At 41.4% G+C, this 19,355-nt stretch overlaps 1 protein-coding gene across 10 annotated transcripts in view; it reads left to right on the forward strand.

The window, feature by feature from the left end:
- pcloa (piccolo presynaptic cytomatrix protein a) overlaps positions 1-19,355 on the forward strand; it is a 56,896-nt gene that overhangs the window by 8,610 nt on the left and 28,931 nt on the right. For all 10 annotated transcript variants that reach the window (XR_007882538.1, XR_007882539.1, XR_007882540.1 and 7 more), the window contains 2 exons: positions 11,874-12,062; positions 15,021-19,086. Coding sequence is in view for 7 of the 10 variants with exons in the window: in XM_051392121.1 (XP_051248081.1) it covers positions 11,874-12,062; positions 15,021-19,086 (4,255 nt within the window). In the remaining 3 variants the exon portion in view is untranslated. The remainder of the gene's footprint in view (positions 1-11,873; positions 12,063-15,020; positions 19,087-19,355) is intronic.

Consider the following 19,355-nt stretch of genomic DNA (forward strand, 5'->3'; position numbering starts at 1 on the left):
TGGGCATCCAAGCCACTGATATATAGATTAGTACTTTCAACATCATCTTGTTTTAATGCCAGAATGGTCTGCTCAGTTTTGTTTTTAAGAATGATGTAGGCCTAGCTAGAAGAAGGATGAATAATTTTTGACCAGTCTAGCACTAAATACAATTAATAATTGAACTACAATAGAAGTAGTCCAATCTTTAACAGCAGTACCTTGAGGAATATGGCTGTAGAAGACTCACTCTCACGTACAAAACACCTTGGTTGAGTCATCTACCCCCTACCTAGTGTGCCTCGCTTCTGTGTCATTCGCTGTCATAATGTCGGCAGTCAGTAGGGGGTTCAGTTGCTGACGCATGAGAGTGGGGCACAGTGTGTGTACATGATTGTGTGAGTGGGAACCGAACAGTATGCTTTATTTGAAAGACTATTCGGTAGTTGGTTTGGTATGATGCATACTGGGCAGGTTGTGGGTGTGTTGCTTGTTTGGATGACTTTTCATTTCTGCAATATGTGTGTGCATATGACAATTTAGTTTTTATGGGATCTACTTAGTTAAAGTTATGTCTGTCTTTCCATGGGAATTGTAGGTTGAGAGTGCCTGCATATAGTATATGTCAACACGTGTGTGTGTGTGGGCTTAATCTCCGTTTCCTAAAAGGATTTAAAGGGCAGCAGGAAGCCTTGTATTTCTATCTGGGCCTGATCTCTGACTCAGGTGTCTCATCACTCACCTTCATGGTTTTTCTCTTTATGGCTTCCCTTCTTTCCACCACAACCCTCTTTTGTTGATTTTTTCGGTCACCTTTTCTCAGAAACCCTATATCATTTCCCTCTGTTTCATGTCTTGTGTCTCTGTTGCCTTTATTATTTTCCTATCTTTAAAAGGCCCAAAGGAAACTTACTTAATGCTGGTGGTTTTTTGGTGCTTATCCTCCTTTTAAACACAGAGTCTTCTCTGTGTCAGACTCTCCCTTAGTAGTGCCATCCCTTAGCTTTTCTCCCTGTTGCTCTCTTTGATGTAGGGAAAGTCTGTATATGTGTGTCTGCGTCTAGTGCTGCTCAGCAATGTTACTGTAGCTCAGGCTCCATGTCATGTTGCCCTTATCAGTAATGAGTGTGCTCATCGGGGAAGTCTTACGTAAAATGGGAGAGGCACCACTTTGCTAACAAGCATGATTCAAAGAAGAGAGGAGACTGCAAGCTATACCCTGTATCACCTACACCAAGGAAAAACAACTAAATCTCACCTTTCTTACCAAGCTTTGTGGAATATCGAGTAGGCTCAGCTGATTCTTTTCTGATTTTGAAGCTTAATAACAATCTGTGGTTTATTTTATAGCCTGCAAATTAAGATCCAGTCATAGATAGTTTTGTAGTCGGGGATGAATGCACGGTCCCCAGTTTATTTTGTCATTTATTTAGTCTGACATAAATATTAATCATACCAAGTTTGCACTTTTAAAAATATCACGCTTTTTAGTTAAACTGACAAATAGGCTATGTCATTTATAATAATGTTTGACTGTAGGTTTACTCACCTTTTATATTTACTACTACATTACCACAAGCATACAGCTGACAAGGTATTTTATTTACTAGAAGATTGAGCTTTGCTTTAATATATCAAATGGTCTCCCTGGCATTAATTATTAAACACTGTAAGGCTGTGGATGAACAGAGGCTCCCAGCAACTGAAATGCTTCATTCCAAAACTCCTAAAGTGTTTTGGCAAGCTGAATTTCCAATGTTAAGACTTGAAAAACACAGGTGCAGGACCTTGAAAATCAGTGATGCTAAAAAGGTCTAAACATCATAAAATGATGATCTAATGCTGTAAAGGAATAGTCCAAGATTTTGAAAAAATAGGTCAGTCTGCTTCATTCAGATTAGACGACCAATATTACTTTCATCTCAAGGGTTTGTTTAACCTCAGAGGCTGTAAACTGAAGGAAAATGCTAACCAGGTTCCATTCAAAGTGAAAACAAAGTGCGCCAAAAGCTATTGTATTTAAATAAGTTTTTCTACATTTTGGGAAATGCACTTATTCACGTTCATGGCTAGAGTTACACGAGAATGAGATTCCAATTTCATGTCTGTACAATATAGGAAGCTACCGTCAGCACCCGTTTAGCTTAGCTTAGCATAAAGCCTGGAAACAGCTAGCCTGGTTCTGTTCAAAGGTAATACTATCCACCTAGCATTACCACTGAAGCTCACTAATTAATGTTATTTCAAGTTTGTTTAATCTGTACAAAGAACTAGGTGTATTTCACAGGGTTTATGTGTTGAGTTATCTCTTTGCAGGCACAGTAACGTCCTGCCTAGCAACCTCATGGTGTCTCCAAGTAGTTGCTATATTTCTGTACAGATAAATAAAAAGAGATACCGGTACAGCGCTATATCTTTTTTAAATAAAATATTTAAGTCCCAGAGTCTCTGACTTGTGCGTTATATAGCCCTCCTTATTTTTAGAAATTGTCAAAATAGCCAGATTTAATTCAGATTGTAATAATGGGGATTTATACTGTAAGTGCTAGTGGGTAAAATTTACATTTTCAGTTACATCATGGGGACTTGTTGGTAACTATTTACTTGATACTTGTTTTGAGGTAACGTTGGAATTATGCATAGGGCAAGGCTTGAGTTTAAGCATGTAGCCATCATAGGTACGGTTAAGTGTGTTCTCCTGTGAATAAATGCAAGTCAATTCACTGTCCTCACAAGTGATAACAACGAATGTGGCAGCCTATGTGTATTTGTGCATGCATGTTTTTGATGGTAGGCCCAGGTCCTGCACATTCTGATGTCTGTGAGGCGTGATATGCTAACACACACTTACTACGTGGTATTTCCTGTGTTTTCCTCCCTCATTGTTATTCTGTGGTCGTGCACACAGAATAACAATGCCCACTCACAGTCTGAATCCTCCTGAGTCTGCACTGGCAGATAAAGGCTCCGTCCATGGTCATACAGTACACAGCTTTTGGTATCTCACTGGTATAGACACAGTCATGGCCCACTCAAAATCTTAGCCTGGTGTAGTGTGTTCTCCTCTTTACATAATCTGTCACATCTTGCATAGAAACCAGCTGATATGACTCGTTTTTTCCTGTAGTTTGATTCCTGTCTGTGTGTACCTCAGGTTGGTGTGTACATGGCCCATACTGTCCAGTTGCCTCACAGATTTGCAATCACTTGCCCAGGAGACTGAAGTGTACAAAAATAGTCACAGCCAAAGAAGAGCCACAAAGGGGGGGAACACAAGCTACTGCAGGGCAGCTCTCCCTCTGTCTCTCCATCTCTCTCTCTCTCTCTCTCTCTCTCTCTCTCTCTCTCTCTCTCTCTCTCCAGGCTCTTTTGTGTTCCCTCTTTCATATTTCCTCCATTAAAAGGGTCTTTCGGCTGCACCAGGCAACCCACAGAGTCCCCCCACGGCCACCTTGGAAGGCTTTAAATGGATGGTATTTTTAGACATTAAGGTGTTTTGTTTGTGTGCACAGTGCTTGCTCTGTCTGTTTGAGAAGTATTTTAGTTACTTTGGCAGTGTGAATTCTGGTGCTTCAATAGTAATATACTGTACATTTTGCATTCATGTTTTTCCAGGGTGCCGAGTGGTTGCACACACTAAATGATGAAATTTCTTGTTCACTGTATTTACCAGCTCTTGGACCTTGTTCAAGCTATGACAAGTTTATCATTGTTGTAGAAACTGCTATGATTGTCCTCAGGCACTGCAAACGGCCTCTTCTTCTCCTTTTTATACAGCTCCCCCTCCAGCTCCACTCCAGAATGATCTCCAATTATCCCCTTTCTAATTTACTAGTGCTTGCAAGCTTAGCAAACGGCCGCATTTTAGCCATTGAGCCTTTAGTGCCAAGAACTAGGGAAAAAAGCCAAGACATCTTGTGTGCCAGCACTGAGCCCTGATGAGACAGGGCAGCAAGAGCAGGCAGGCAAAGACACATAGACTCTTGAAAACACACACATTCTGTCACCGGCCTCATCTAGTTAGCACAGGCTGTTGTATTTACATCCTGAATGTTGCTGCTCTCTCCCCCCTTTAAACGCAAGCTTTGAGCATGAGAGGAGAGTCTCTGATTTTAAAAAGCAAGTTGGTTTTGTGGAGTGTTTGACTTCCTCCATAAAAATTGATATTCAATAGGTGAGGCCAACAGCAGAGCCAGGATTAGGAAATGGGTTCACTTCCAAAAAATCATTTCCAGGCATTAAAAAACCTGAGAGGAAAGTGGATTAACTTTTTACTCCCACGTTTAAGGTAGTGCTATTCATTCCTATTGGAGAATATAGAAAGTGGTAAAGGGAGCAGCTGGATGGCACTTGTTGGATTGACAGATTGTGAGACAAGATCCTAGCCACAAACTTCATAAATACTAAGATGTGAAATCAGCAAATACTCACATGCATGATCCAGGCTGAAAAATATACACTTCATATTCTGCAGCAACATATGAAAAAAAATGTAGAAGAGCTATGAAATGAGTAACAAACGCAGACGGGTTACATGTGAGGAAACAGAAGAGAGAAGGGAATACTGTGACAAAAAGAGGAGTCCAACGTTGGTTGGTTGTCACAAAGGATATGGGTGCCAACCCATGCTGCCCTAAGCTGTGTAGACCATGACAACCTGACTATTGTGATTTGCTTTAGCGCTCATGACTCACGCCTCAGAGTCACATTAGCAGCACCTATAGGCAGACTATACTGCCAGGCAGAAACATATGATGAAGCAAGATTTTGTGAGAATAAAGAAAGCGGCCAACGCTTGAAATCACTTGAACTCAACATGTGTAGCAATGGTTCTATGTGGCTGTGTTGATTTTATTAGAAAGTATGTCAGGCTGAATTGTATCTCTATGATCAATTATGTTTGTTCGAGTAAAAATATTTATAGATTGAGCTTTAGACAAGTAGGATAGCACAAAATATGAATATGCATACATTTATTATGCTGTATGGCTCTTTGGAAAATCTTCATTGTGTGACAAATGATATGTAAGATGACTAAGAGACTAGAAACATAAATTGACAGTTGAACCAGTTTTAAACCAAAGATACTTCATAGCCATTAAAAGAAGAATGAAAAGCATCTTAAAATCCACGAGCGTCTCAACTTCTATTTCAGATGGGAAGCTGACACATGCAGACAGATTATGAAGTGGGCTGTAGATAAACAAACACAGATGCAGACAGAAAATGCCCTGAAACAAATGGCTCTCTCTCCTTAATCCTTGTGCTCAGAGTACATATAAATGTTGTCTCACACCTGTCTGGTCTGCCTTTTTTGTGTCAGATCCACTTTAAATACATAGACTTACGCTCATGAAAACACAAATGTTTTCTCTTCTCTGGCACTTTTTCACTCACCTGGCAGGGTAGTATCAATCCACAACAGTGTGACATAGCTTGACACTCTAGTCAAGGGAAAATGGGAACATTTAGTTTATGATCTGTCAGCTCTGAGTCGGGTAAAAGATCAGTATATGGAATTGGATAATCAACTTTAATTCAATGCTCATTTACTGAGAGAACGGTTGCTCAGAAAGCTTGCTGTGGTTTCCCGCAGCACTCTGGTTCACTCATATTCGGTTACACACATTCCCATCTAGGATCTGACCAGTATAACCACTGTCCTCTAGTAGGCCTACTGGTTACTAAGCAGCTGAGGGTTAAAAGTACTTTTCTCTAAGGCTTTTTGACAGCAGCTCTCGATTTATTCAACTTCCCCGTTCAGATTCTGCTGCTTATTTTGGGATTAAAGCCAGCAAACTCCTGGTCCGAAGCCCAGTTCTCCAAGCTTAAGGCAATGACCGCTCACATAACATTTAGTTTCATGATTCAAACGATAATTACATCAACACATAAGCATGGATCACTTGAAAAGGGTGCATAAAGCACACGGAACGAGAGATATATAACAGTGGGACATTTATTAGGACAAAGATCTTTTTTGGCCTGCAAAGGAGCTGATGTTGTGATGATGTTCTGCTTGCAGTCTTGTGCATTATAATTAAGTTGGCCACTCAGCAATGCTCATCAATGAGAAAAGGGCAGCAACTTCCAGATTTTACTTTTAGCACTGAAAGGTGATTTGAGCAGGCCTGCAGAAAGGACACTAATCTTTAATATAATGAATTAATATAATAAGGACTATTGTGTTTCCTTACTACAGATTCATACTGATCTCAAAGAGTATATCTTCTGTGATTGACCAGGATAAACATGTGAATATCATGTGGTAAGGAATTTATTATATATGCTGTGTCAGCTAAATACATACTTTTGTAAGAGCAATATAGCCAATACTGTATATCATTAAATGCTTTATTAGCATTCAACAGCAACAAATCCATTGATCCACAGACAGTTTACTATACAAACTGTAGTTGTTGCATGCAGACAATATTATTTGCCTTACAGTGTGCAGTATTTATTTGCCTGTACAGTGCAGTACCTATGTATCTTGGAATATGGATCAAAAACACCAGTATCATGTTAAGAGGCATAGTTTTTGAGATTTGGATGAGAAGATTGATACTACTCTGAGATCTCCATCAAATATAATGCTACAGCCACAAGATGCTTAGCTTAGCTTAGCTAACCTGGGTCTGTTCAAGGGTAACAAAAGTACCACTAAATTCTAAGTAACACATTATATCACATTTGTTTAAAGGTCCAGTGTCTAACATTTAGGAGGATCTTTTGGCAGAAATTTAATACAATATTCAGGTATGTATTAATTTGTGTGTAATCACTTGTAAAGAAGAATTGTTTGATTTGTGTTTAGATACCTTAGAATGAGCTGCTTACCATCTACAGAGGGAACAGGTCCTCTAATACAGAGTCTGCCATGTTGAATGTTTCTAAAGTAGCCCAGAATGGACAAACCAAACACTTCGTCAAGATTGAGCCTTTCATGTTTTTCACAAGTGTTACGGCCATTGTAGTTTCTCCTACGTGCTTGTAAGGCTGATCTGTATTCAAATGGTTGCAAGGTCACTGCTCGGTGCCACTAAATCCTACGCACGAAACCTTTTAATATGTACAAAAACGGAATTGTTAAAGTAACCAAGTTATAATTTTATGGAGGGTAACCAGAATATTTCTTGACAGGGAATTGTAACTTCTGGAGTCTTTTCACCATAGGGTTGCCAGGCAACCAACGGAGACTTCAGATGCTAGTGGGCAGAATTGATCACCTTTTGACAAAGCCCGGCTAGCAAACTCTCTGCAAGCTAGCAAATACACACATATTTATGACATTGTTGAACTTTTTTAAAGCTTTTCAGACACAAATGTGAAAAAACCCACATTGATTGAAACACTGAGCAATAAAAACTAGTCGAACAGAAGTTAACCTGGAAGCAGAGCAGGACGATATGCCACTATATGTGTAAGTGACATGAAATAAATTCTCAATCTTTACTGTAACATTTTATGGTCATTCTTGGCTGTCATTGTGAACTGCAGCTTTTCCTGACTTGCTGGCAATTGATTAGCAGATTTACAGGGTGATAATGTTAAGCTTGTTGGCAGGAGCGAGTGTTGAGTCACCTCCAATGACCATTAAGCTCCTTCACTTCTTCTGCTTCACCCTTTCCCTCACTACATCCTGCTCCTCTTCTACTGGCTTTCATTTAATCCTGTTGCTTATTCTCTCTGCTTTACTTTAGTTCCTCCTCTTGTTTCACTCTTGCTTCGCACACAGCATTATGACCCTTTTTTCTGTCCTCCCATTTCTTCACATCTCTATCTCCATCCTCTCATCTGTCTTTATCCATCTGTCTCATCCTCCTCTAGATCCTCTAGCTCTCTGACTCTCAGTGCCAGGCTCGATCTATATTTAGATGGGTAAAATCCTTCTAGGATCCCTTGTCTTAATCAAAGAGCTGCACCGACCTTCACAACACTCCAACTCACCGTTGGAAACAATAACCATACATGGGTACGGCTACAGCCCATTTTGTCTCAATATCTGGTTGCCGTCTGCGGTTTTCAGTCAGTCTTGTTGCCAGTCGTTGTGTCCTTGGAGGAAGTTTGAGGAGGATGGAAAGTTGGAGATGAAAGAGGGATGGAAACACTCACACTCAAGCTGTCCTTATTCATTCATGCTTAAGCTTGTATTTGTGTGATACATGCTATGTGGGAAGAGAGAGCAAGTTGGCATTTCCTTTCAAGGTATTTCATGCCTTTCATCTGAGTATATGTTTGTATGTCATCAATACCGTCACAAACTCATCTTTGTGGGTGGATGTGTGTGTCAACTTTTTGGTATCCAGGCACATGTGATGCTAGACAACGTCCTTGTGAGATGGTGATGTGAGTGAGTGACTCTGCTGCTTTTATGAATCATCCATGCGGCTGTTCCCTGAACTCATCACAGCAGACAGAAGTGCACACAGGCATATCACATTCATTTGAAAACTTGCAGCAGGAAGGATTGGTATATAAAAATACACCTGTCTTGTTAGTGCTAATTACAAGGCAAGGCTGCGAGAGAAGAGCGTCCCTGTGGATTCACACTATAAATGTTTGTGATGGGTGTGGTGGTACTGAGAAATCTTCTCTGACAGCAAAAGAAGAAGATGATGCTTATAAGGAAAGTTCTAAGTAGGGCTTTAACTAATGAAATCTGTTCATTCATTTTAGTCATGGTAGCAGCGTGGCTTAATGGATGGCAATGTTTATCAATAGATCGGTCGATCCACCCCTTTTGTCTAAATGGGAATTTCTCAACATTTGTAACATCCAAGAAGAACTTCCTCGTTGTTATTTTAGAGGATGGATTGTCATGCAGTTTGGTACAGATATCCGTTCACGTTGAACTCTAACGACGAATTCACTGACTTTTCCTGTAGCGCCACCATGAGGCTGACTTTTGTGGAATGTAGGTAAAATGTCTCTATGACTATTAGACTGATGGCCATGGAATTTGGCACAGACATTCATGTCCACTGAGGATGAATTCTAATAACTGTGGTAATACTCCAACCTTTTATCTTATACCATCATCAAGTAAACAATTCATTGCATCCAATACTGTTTGTTTATAACCAAATACCTACAGAACTAAGGACATTCCCATCAGTCTCACCTGTACTTTGTGTTTAGCGCTAATTAGCAAATGTTGGCATGCTAAAAGCCCTAAACTAAAATGGTATACCTTCTCAATATTACCTGCTATACATTAACATGTTGGCATTGTCACTGTTAGCATGTTAGCATGCAAATTCTATGGCTATAGACTCCTAGTCTTGTTTTTTCCCTCAGAATCTCTCAACCCCCTTCTCCATAGATATTACATTTATAATTATATTACACACTAGGCAGTAAATCCTCACATTGTAAATGCTGGAAGCCACAAATAGTTGGATTTCCAATTTCCACATAATTAATAAGATGATTGGTTATCAATATCAAAATTATCTCTACACTGTCTAATTAACTAATCAAAATTTGTATTAAAAGAAAATAATTTCACATACCTCTGTATTCTTAGGTATATAGTGACCAAGGCTACCAGGGAAGGTAAACACAATGTAACCATGTGCCAAAATATAAACTGTATTGTTTTCTGAGTGTTGAAGTCAGAGATGATGTTTCTTTAGTTTGCTTTAATTAATTTAAAGCCAAATAAAGCCAGGAAAACAGTTCATAACTTGGCCTTTCAGGGTGATTGCTGTAAGAATATGTCAGTAGGAACTAGAAATATATAGGAGATATATGTAGTGAGCTAGATTAACATGTCTGCTTTACCAGGAAGGTTATTCCAAATGACTTTTCAAAAAAAAAAATAGTTAGCCTGTTGTGATGTGTTGATAACGTCAGTGATGACTGGCTCTGAAGTGGCTGAGGCTGACTGACCGTCTGTGTGTTTTTTCAGTCTTTCGTATCGGCGGCCATCTCTCCGGCTCTCAGTGCCTGCTCTCTCTGGTTTAACTGATGGAGCCGTCTCAAGTCCTCCCAGGAGGGACGGATGGGATGGGTCATGCTGATAGCGCGTGCTGGTTTCACGCATATACATACACACACAAATGCGCTCGCATCTGTACTGTGTCCATCATCATGTCTGAGGATTAACTTGATTTCTGTCGAGTTGGGAATGTGACTCACTAACGTCAGCAAACCTTAGCGATGGAAACAGCACTGGCATCTTTGTATATATATATTTTTTGTTTGGCCTCCTTCCAAGTGTTTTGCTACTACTTTCATCTTGTGAGCTGCAGTTTCACATACGCTAATAATACATATAATAAAATATTTCCCCTGTCAAATCATTTTTGCTGCCTTTGTATAGCTGGGTACATGCCACTGAGACATATATGCAGATGTGTCATAAGCCTCCTACTGTTTAGGTATGGAGTGAAACACAGCGGCTCATGCCTTATTTACCCTGAGTCTGATGCTGTTACATTCCCTGTCTGCTTCTTCCATCCTGCTCCTGTGTCCCTCTTTCTTTCTGTCTCTCTGTGCTTGGAGAGAGGTGGCTTGTCTGCTGCATGGCTTAATATGCAGGCTGCGATCTTCTCTGAAGCCTGAATTTAGCATAAACCCTCCTGTTAAGCCAGGCGAAGGCATTCACAAGAGGGGTGTCACAGAGGAGTGTTAGAGCGCTTGGTGCAATGTGAATAAGGTGTTTACGTCAGAGTGGAGGATGGTTGAAAACATGCTGACTATTACCTCCTCTGAGAGTCACAGTGTTTGTGTGTGCGCAAGTGGTGTGTGAGGTAGATGAGTGTTTGTGTGTGTCTGTGTGTGGTTCCCATAATACATGTTGTAGTCTGGTGTCCCCACATTAGATAGGTGGGTGTATGTGTTTGCATTGTTTATAGCTAATGTATTTTTTTAATCCCGACATGTGGATTGTTTATCATGACTTTAATTTCCACTTAAACAAAGCTGTACTGGATACTAAACTCCAATAATAGCTGTAGGACTTGAATCATAGCCCCCAGCAGGGCCTTCAACTTACGAGTGTTCCTCTAGAGCACTGTGTTTAAGTGAGTACCTGGAAATATACAACAATAATAAAATAGCCATGACAGGACAGATTTAGCAGATCTCTGAGATGACAGATTACAACAGCTGTGCCAGCAATGTTTCTTGTTCCACTTCAAGTGGCAACACTGTTAAAATCTGGGTGTTTAAATAAAGGTGTAATTGGAACTATGATGTTCAGGGAGTTTTAAAAAAAACAGTTCTGGTTCAGTGACCCGATTAAGAGACATGCAGAAAGTTTTCCTTTTTTCTGTCTTGAATGAATCGGTTAAATTAACAAGGTAGAGTTAAAACAGGTTTAGGAAATGTGCAAATTCTACTGTGTTTAAAGCTTGCATACACATATGTACACCAAGTACAATCATAAAAGCACATATGCACATTCAAACAGTCTTTCTGTTGAGTCTGCTACATGAAATGTCTGGACAGGCCTCCCAACCCTTTCTGACATGCCTTGGTAAACCCCTGTCCCATTACCATGCATTATACATGGCCCTATTTCTTAAGTCCCATAAATGTAAAAGCTTCCCTTGAAATAGAAGAAGTCACACTGGTGCCTTGTCACAATGACGTTTTAACTACGTAGAAACATTTGACAACGCTGTGTCTAAGTTAAGCAAATACATTTCCACTTATAATTATTTATGGGGATTTTCCAGCAGTGTTGTCAAGTCATTTCATGCAACTGAAACCAATAACTAACAATATAACTGTATAACTGATCTATGCTAGTTACATATTTTCAAATTTAGTGGTCAAAATCATATTGCAGCAAACAGTTTTACGGTTGTTGTTTTTTTTAAAGTTTTAAGTTAGGTTTAATTCATATTAATTACTAACAATTTGTTTTTATCTTTGTCTTGCAGAAAGAATGGCTTTGCCTCAGCTGTCAGACCCAAAGAGCCATGTCAGGCCAGCTGGGAGACACACCACCTTCAGCTATGGCTTCCCCAAAGAAGCAACCACCTACCCCTGCTCCCTCCTCCACCCCTACCCCTGCTGCTCTAGATAGCAAACCTGTAGTAGAAGCAGCCCCACCAGCTCCTGAGACCAAGGTAGTGCCCCCAACCATTCCCACACCTGCATTCATTTCACTTGATCATGATGTCACTCTTTCTGCTAGTGCCCCTCCTCCTGATTGCACCCCTCAGGAAACATCACAGTCAAAAGAACAAGAACAACCATTAGCAGCTGAACCAGTATCTGAGCCTATAATTCATCCTGAGCAAGAAGCTCCAATTTCAGAGAGTTTAGCTGAGAGTATACCTGCAATCTCAGCAGTTGAGCAACAGCAAAACAGCTCTGAGAAAATAGTAGAAGACCATCTCCACTTTGAGAGAGAGCCGTCTAATGTTGAGCAACAAGCACAGAGTTCACCTGTCAGTGAAATCTTAGCAGTTCAACAACAACAGAGTAGCTCTGAGAATGCGACAGAGGACCTTCCTCTCCCTGTGGAAAGTGAGACACAAAATCTATTGACTAATACAGGTTTAGACAAGACAACAGTCCCTGTTGAGATAGAAACAGAGCCAAATCCCACGATTACTCAGGGTGAGGCTGCAGCTCCCTCGACAGATAATGAGAAAGTGGAGCCCACACCAGAAAAGCTTCCAGAAGTGACAACAAATTCAGATGAGTCAAAGCCAGCCTTTATCACAGAAGCAGTCTCCCAGGAAGTTCCTCTTCCACTAGATCCAAAGCCAGATTCCACACCTACAAATGTAAAAGAGGAGAAAATAACAGAGGTAGAACATAAGCCAAGTGAGAAACCCCAGATAGATGAAACCCAAACTAATGCAGCAGGTCAAACTCCATCAGATACAGTAGACACATCTTTTAATGTGGAGCAAACAGACATCACTACAAAACTTGAGGCAGACAGTGTAGCACCTGATGTCAAGAATGAAATTACTGCAGAAATAAATGTAGATCCAGAAGCAGTAATAGAGAAGCCAGTATTTGGGGAAGGTGCTCCTCCTCCAGTTGAGGTTGTAAATAGTGTGGCTCCTATAGCCCCAGTTGACAACATTGAGATCCCTAAACTTGACGAGACCCAGCAAGAATTAAACCCAGAGCAAGCAAAATGTGTAGAATCTGAAAGTTCTCCAGTAGTGTCAGAAAACAATCATGCTGTCTCAGCTTCAGAGGAGGATAGTCAAGCTAATAAAGAGGAAAACAAACCCATAGAAAAAGGGGAGGACCCTACTCCACTTGACCCAGCAGATAAGTCACCTCCTGTTGCTCAAGTTGAAGGAGAAATCAAAGCTCTGGAGAAAGCAAAATGTGAGAACAATGATCAAAATAAAGTTTTTGAAAAAGATATTATTGCAGGGGAGATAGCAAAGCAGAAAATACCTGAGACAGCTGATGTGGAAACATCAGTTGAGATGAAAACAGCAAAGGAACCCGTTGAAGAAAAAAATGCTGAGGAGAAAGCGGTTGAAGAAGAGGCCGTTAAGGAGAGGGCTATTGAGAAAGCAGGAACTGAGAATAAATCATCGAATGGCAAAGCATTTGAAGAAGAGGAGGGAGTTCAGAATAATGCAGCTGCAGAGAGGGCTATTGAGGTAAAAGCTGACGAAGCAAAAACTTTTCAAGAAGAGGCATCTGAACAGAAACCTCTGGAGGAGAAGGTTAATAAAGCAGAATCAAGTCCACCACCATTCTCTACTGAAACAACAAATATTTGTCCTGTAATAGAGAAGAAAGATTCAGAAACAGCAAGGGCTCAGACTGTCACTGAAGAAATCCCAAAAGACAAGATACAGATACATAAAGAAATAGAACCAGGAGCAAAGTATGAGCCATCACCCACTGAGGAAAGCCTTGGTGAGACAGAATCGTTGTCAGAGAAGTTGGGGGAGAAAGAAAAGCCTCATGTTGAAGCAGAGAGTGAAGCCCAGAAAGAGGAAAAGCAGACACCTTTAGATACAATGCTAAAAGCAGATGATACATCTGAGAAAGCAGTGGTTACATCTGAAGAAAAGGTCAGTGTCACAGAGTTAGTGCAAAATGTAGACATGGTGTTATCTTCAGGTGTCATTAGTGAGACACAAGCCAGTGATAAAGCCTGTGTGGAGAAACTTATTCAGGATGAGACAAAGTCTGGTTCACAAAAGACAAACAGTATTGACGGAAATCAACATGAAATAGAGATAGAGACGTTAGCCCTGACAGGCAGTGATGAGAAACAGCTTGAAAAAGTCGCAGAGCTCAAAGTGTTCAAAGAGGAGGTAGAAAAACTTGACAAAAAAGAGGCTGAGTTACAACCTGCTGCTGGTAAAATCCAGGAACCTATTTCAGTGTCAGAGATGAGCACAGTCTGTGAAAAAGATGGCAGTGCACAATTTGATGTAGGAAAGAACACAATATTAAAGAAGGATGAAGTATCAGAAACAGCTTTTGAAAATGGAGGTGTGTCTGTATCAGTAGTTTCCGTCCTTGTAGCAGCACCTGAAATCCCAGTCTCTGTAGATAGTGAGCAGGACAAAGGCCCAAAGGAGGAGAAGACTAACATGGAGGAGACAAAGGAGGCAAAAGCTCAACCTCTGGGAAAGCCCAGTGATGACGATTCAATCACTGAGGTGACCATAGTATTTAGCACAAGTGGTGGTAGATTATATGATTATATTTGTACTTTTATTTCCAATATATTTAAAAGTGTATTTACGTATATGGAGGTCAGTTGTGAATAATGAAAATAGCTAAACTAAATATTGTACCATATTGAAAATGAATATCTAAACTGTTTTATTGCAGACTGTATGTATCACATTCCTGAGGAGTGGCAAATCTAATTGTAATTCTGTACAATTTCTCAACCAAACTGGCCAGGTTTTGCTGTCATTGTCATAAGTTATTACTAATTGATGGCATTTCAGAGAACATATTTTCATCTACATTTGTTATTCCTCAAGAATTTATATTTAACAAGCTAAAAACTAATAATCTATTGCAATATCTGAGGAAAAAAAACATAATTTGTGTAATTGTGTTTTATTTCAATCCAACAGTTGAAACCAGTGGAGACATTGAAAGAGCCTGGGGAGAAAGATATGAGCAGCCCCACAAGCCCATCAGACCTAGCAAAGCTAGAAAGCACAGTTCTTCCCATTCTCGAGGCCCAGGCCAACACGCAATCAAAGGATGAGGAGAAACTAACAGACACTCTAAAGACCAGACGTAAATTAGAGGTGCTTGCTCTCTCACCTGAATCACCTAGCTCAGAAGATGACAGAGAACTTTCTGAGAAGAATACCAAAGTCACCACCAAGAAAAAGCTCCTTGTGCCCATGGATGTCAGAGCAGATTCCCTGGATGATAGTAGCGAAAGTTTTGGAAAAGAAAGCCCAATGTCTGGGGATGATGAGGAATTTATCCGGAAACAGATAATGGAAATGAGTGAGAATGAAGATGCTTCCCCGTCTGATGAAGAAAATTTAATCCGGCGAAAGATCAGAGAGGATGAAAAGAAACAAATGGAACAGATGAAAACAGAGAATGTAGAGAGGAGCACATCAGGAAAAACCAGGCGACTTACCAAGAAAAGCACTATAAGTCCAGATGATGAAGACGACAAGCAACTCCAGGGCTCATTGGATAAACCTGATATAGACAAAGAGCGACCAGAACTAAAAGAAGAGTGTCAGACTGGTACTGCAGTTCGCAAATTCCAAACTATGGAGCTGAATTCAACCAGCAGCCCTATTCGTATACCTAATGATGATTTAGAGCCTGAAATGGAAAGCCTTACAGATTCTCCAGATGATCGGTCTAGAGGTGAAGGGTCATCCAGTCTACATGCATCCAGCTTCACTCCTGGGACATCCCCAACATCCCTCTCATCGCTGGATGAAGACAGTGACAGTAGTAGTCCCAGCAATATCCGTTCTGGCGAGGGTAAACAACATAGGAAAGCCAAACACAGACAACCTGGTCAAATGCTGCCAACTATTGAAGACTCTTCTGAAGAAGAAGAATTACGGGAAGAAGAGGAGCTCCTTAGGGAGCAAGAAAAACAGAAGGGCTCAGGGAAAAAATCCAAGAAAGACAAAGAAGAGATTCGCGCCCAGAGGAGGCGAGAGCGTCCAAAGACACCACCAAGCAACCTGTCCCCCATTGAAGATGCCTCACCAACTGAGGAGCTGAGGCAAGAAGCTGAAATGGAGGAGATCCGACGATCATCCTGCTCTGATTTCTCCCCCAGTATTGAATCTGATCCTGAAGGGTTTGAAATCCATGCAGCAAAGATAGCAGCAGTTCAGAAAACGTATCAACTGCCTACATTGGTATCTCTTCACTCACCAACAGATGATCAAAATATTGATAATCAACCGAAAAAACCTCTAAAAACTGCTGATGAGACTTATGAGGAAATAATGCTGAGGGCTACATCTCCAACAATTGACAAAAGTGAAATTCAACCGGGAAAAGAGTCCCTTTATGGAGGCATGCTCATTGAAGACTATGCCTATGCATCTCTTATTGACAATTCATCAGTTGATCTGGGGGATCCAGAGAAGATTGTTGTTCCTGCTCAGCCCAAAAAGCTGAGATCACCAGATGAAGTTTATGAAGACATGATAAAGAAGAGGAAAGAATTCATGAAGCTAGAGCAGGAATATCAAAACATGCATCCAAAAACCCCAGAAATTGTGTTGCAACCAGCTGAGAATACGTTCTCCAAAGGCAGTACAGTAACATTAGGCAAAGATGGGAAGCCATTGCTGGATGCTGAAACTGCCTATGAAGAGCTAATGAAAAGAGTGCTGACTCCTGGAACAAGTCCAACACAGCAGGAGCCAGATGTGGAAGCCTCTCCATCTAGAAGGGCACTCCACCCCATCCCAGACTTAAAAGTGACACAGTGCTCTTCAGGAGAGTTGTCTTCTGATGAAGAGAGTATAAGCAAAAAGGAAGAGGAGAAAACTGCAGCATCAGACAAGACATCAGCTATGGAAACTGAACCTGTGACAGTGTTTTCTGAGTCTCCTCAATCATCCACATCAGATCATCAACCTCACACCACAATCGCAGCATCCCAGGATGATGTTGTGGACTTATCAAATGCACCCCCAAGAACATCAGCCCATACGATTACCAGTGTATCACCCTTGCCCACAGTACCACAGTACACACATAGTATTTCCAGTATAGTGTCAACTGCCCCACCAGTGCCCCCCAAGCCCAGCGTCCCGCGTAGGGCTGATTCTCAGGAAAAAGCAGAAGTACCTGTTGCACCCCCACTGCCTCCTCCCACCCCACCTAAACCTACTGTTTTTCCCAGGAAACCTCCCGTTCCACTTCCACCTCAGGCATCAGCAACTCCAGTTAGACCAGAGACAGTGGCTATGACCGCAGCCCAAGGACCATCTACAAGACAAATAGTCACACCAGTGTACAAACCTCATGTTCCCCCTCCTGTTCCTCCAAAGCCATCTATTCCTGCTGGGATTGGGGATAGCAGACCAGGACATGGTGTCAAACCACCAATTGCACCAAAGCCTGGCTCACAGCCTTCTTCACCTGCCCATGCCCCACATCCACCAAGACCTACTGTACTTCCCACAGGTCCTACTGACATAGCCTTGAATCTGAGCCCTTCTTCTGAGAGCAAGTCGTTTCAACCTTCACCAAAGTCTCCTTCTTCTCCAAGATACGCCAACAATCTTCGTGACACATATGTGGTCATTACACTGCCATCTCAGCCAAGCTCTCCGGTAGACAGTGTCTCAACTCAAGCTCCCTCTAGCCCTGGCCCAGCATCTCCTTCACGCCAAGCTCAGCCCCAAAGTTATTACCAACCACAGCCTCAACCTCAATCATATCCACAGCAGCATCCACAACCAACCCTTCCTCAAACAACCAGGGTGCCTCTGGCATACACTCGTGTCACAGAATCCATTGAAAGTCAAGAGATTTGTGGCCCTGAAAAACATGTATCTAGTTCTTGTCACATAATTGAGGCTATATCTGCCTCAGCACAGCCACCCGTGGTAATGCCTAATCTCATCTCTCAAGTGGTCACTACAGAGGTCCAAAGGACCACAGTCTCCGTTGTTCATGAAAGGACACCACCACCAGTGCCAGCTCCAAGGGCAAATGGTGTCCCAATCTCGATGGAGAAACCTAAGCCCCAATTGCCAGCACAGAATGGACAGGCCCTCCAACTTTCTGAGGTGGTAGATCTTAGGACTATGAAGATGGACCCAGAGTCAGACATGAATGGTGTGGATCTGTCTGCTGGCCAAGATTCAAGGCGTCAGTCTTTTGCAACTGATGTCAGTCGTCAGAACAGTGCAGTGCAGTCACCTGTAGTAAACCTTAGTGCTGAATCGTCCACTGTATCTATAGTGACTGATAGCATCACCATTGTGACCTGTGCTGCCACAATCCAGCAATGTGACAATGTAGACACCTCTCAAGCATCTTCAGTGCCCCTTCAGCTAACAAAAAACAAAGTGTTTGAGCCTGTATCTCAAATTATATATAGGCCAATTGATTCTCAGCCCTCCACTCATGCTGGTACAGAGATCCCTATTAACCTCTCAGTTGGAAGCACAGGTGCAGGGACTTTTCAGACCACCCCTGTCACTATTGCACCCACTTCTATTGCAAGTTGTGTTGCCAATGGATTGAATACAGGTACAGCCACAGTGGCAGGAGCTGTTGACCTTAGCACAACGAAACCATTCAACACTGTTGTGTCAGTTGATTGTGCTTCTTCAGAAGTGGCAACGGCTGTAATCACAGATGATGATGGCAAACCAGTGGATCTGACTGCAGGAAAAAGAGCTGTATGCTGTGATGTTGTGTACAAGCTCCCATTTGCAGGAAGCTGCACTACTCAGCAACCTACCACACCCCTGCCTGAAGACCGTTTTGGATATCGTGATGACCATTACCAGTATGATCGATCACCTTATGGCATGAGAGGGTTTGGTGGAATTAAACCATCGATGTCAGACACTAACCTAGCTGAAGCTGGCCTGTTCTTTTACAAGAGTAAGAACAGCTATAATTTCAGTGGCACCACAGAGGGTGCAGTAGATCTTACCTCTGCAAAGATTTCTGATGCAGGTCAGTGCAGTGACATTGCAGACCTGTCACTTAAATGTCACTTTGAACTGCCTCCACTCATTCATGGCTAATGTGGCATTTTTTGATTGTTTTTGCTCTTATTTTTATTTTGCATGGACAGTTCATTTTTTTGTTTTTTTTGTTTTGTTCTTTCATAATATTTTTGCATGTACTTGCATGCTGTAACTGTACATCTTGTTTATGCTTATGGCACTTCTCGACATTGGAGTTTTTTTTCCCCTTTTCCACCTTTTTTCATAATTTGGATA

This window comes from Dicentrarchus labrax, unplaced genomic scaffold, assembly GCF_905237075.1.
Source record: "Dicentrarchus labrax unplaced genomic scaffold, dlabrax2021, whole genome shotgun sequence".
In the NCBI taxonomy this organism is placed as follows: Eukaryota; Metazoa; Chordata; class Actinopteri; family Moronidae; genus Dicentrarchus; species Dicentrarchus labrax.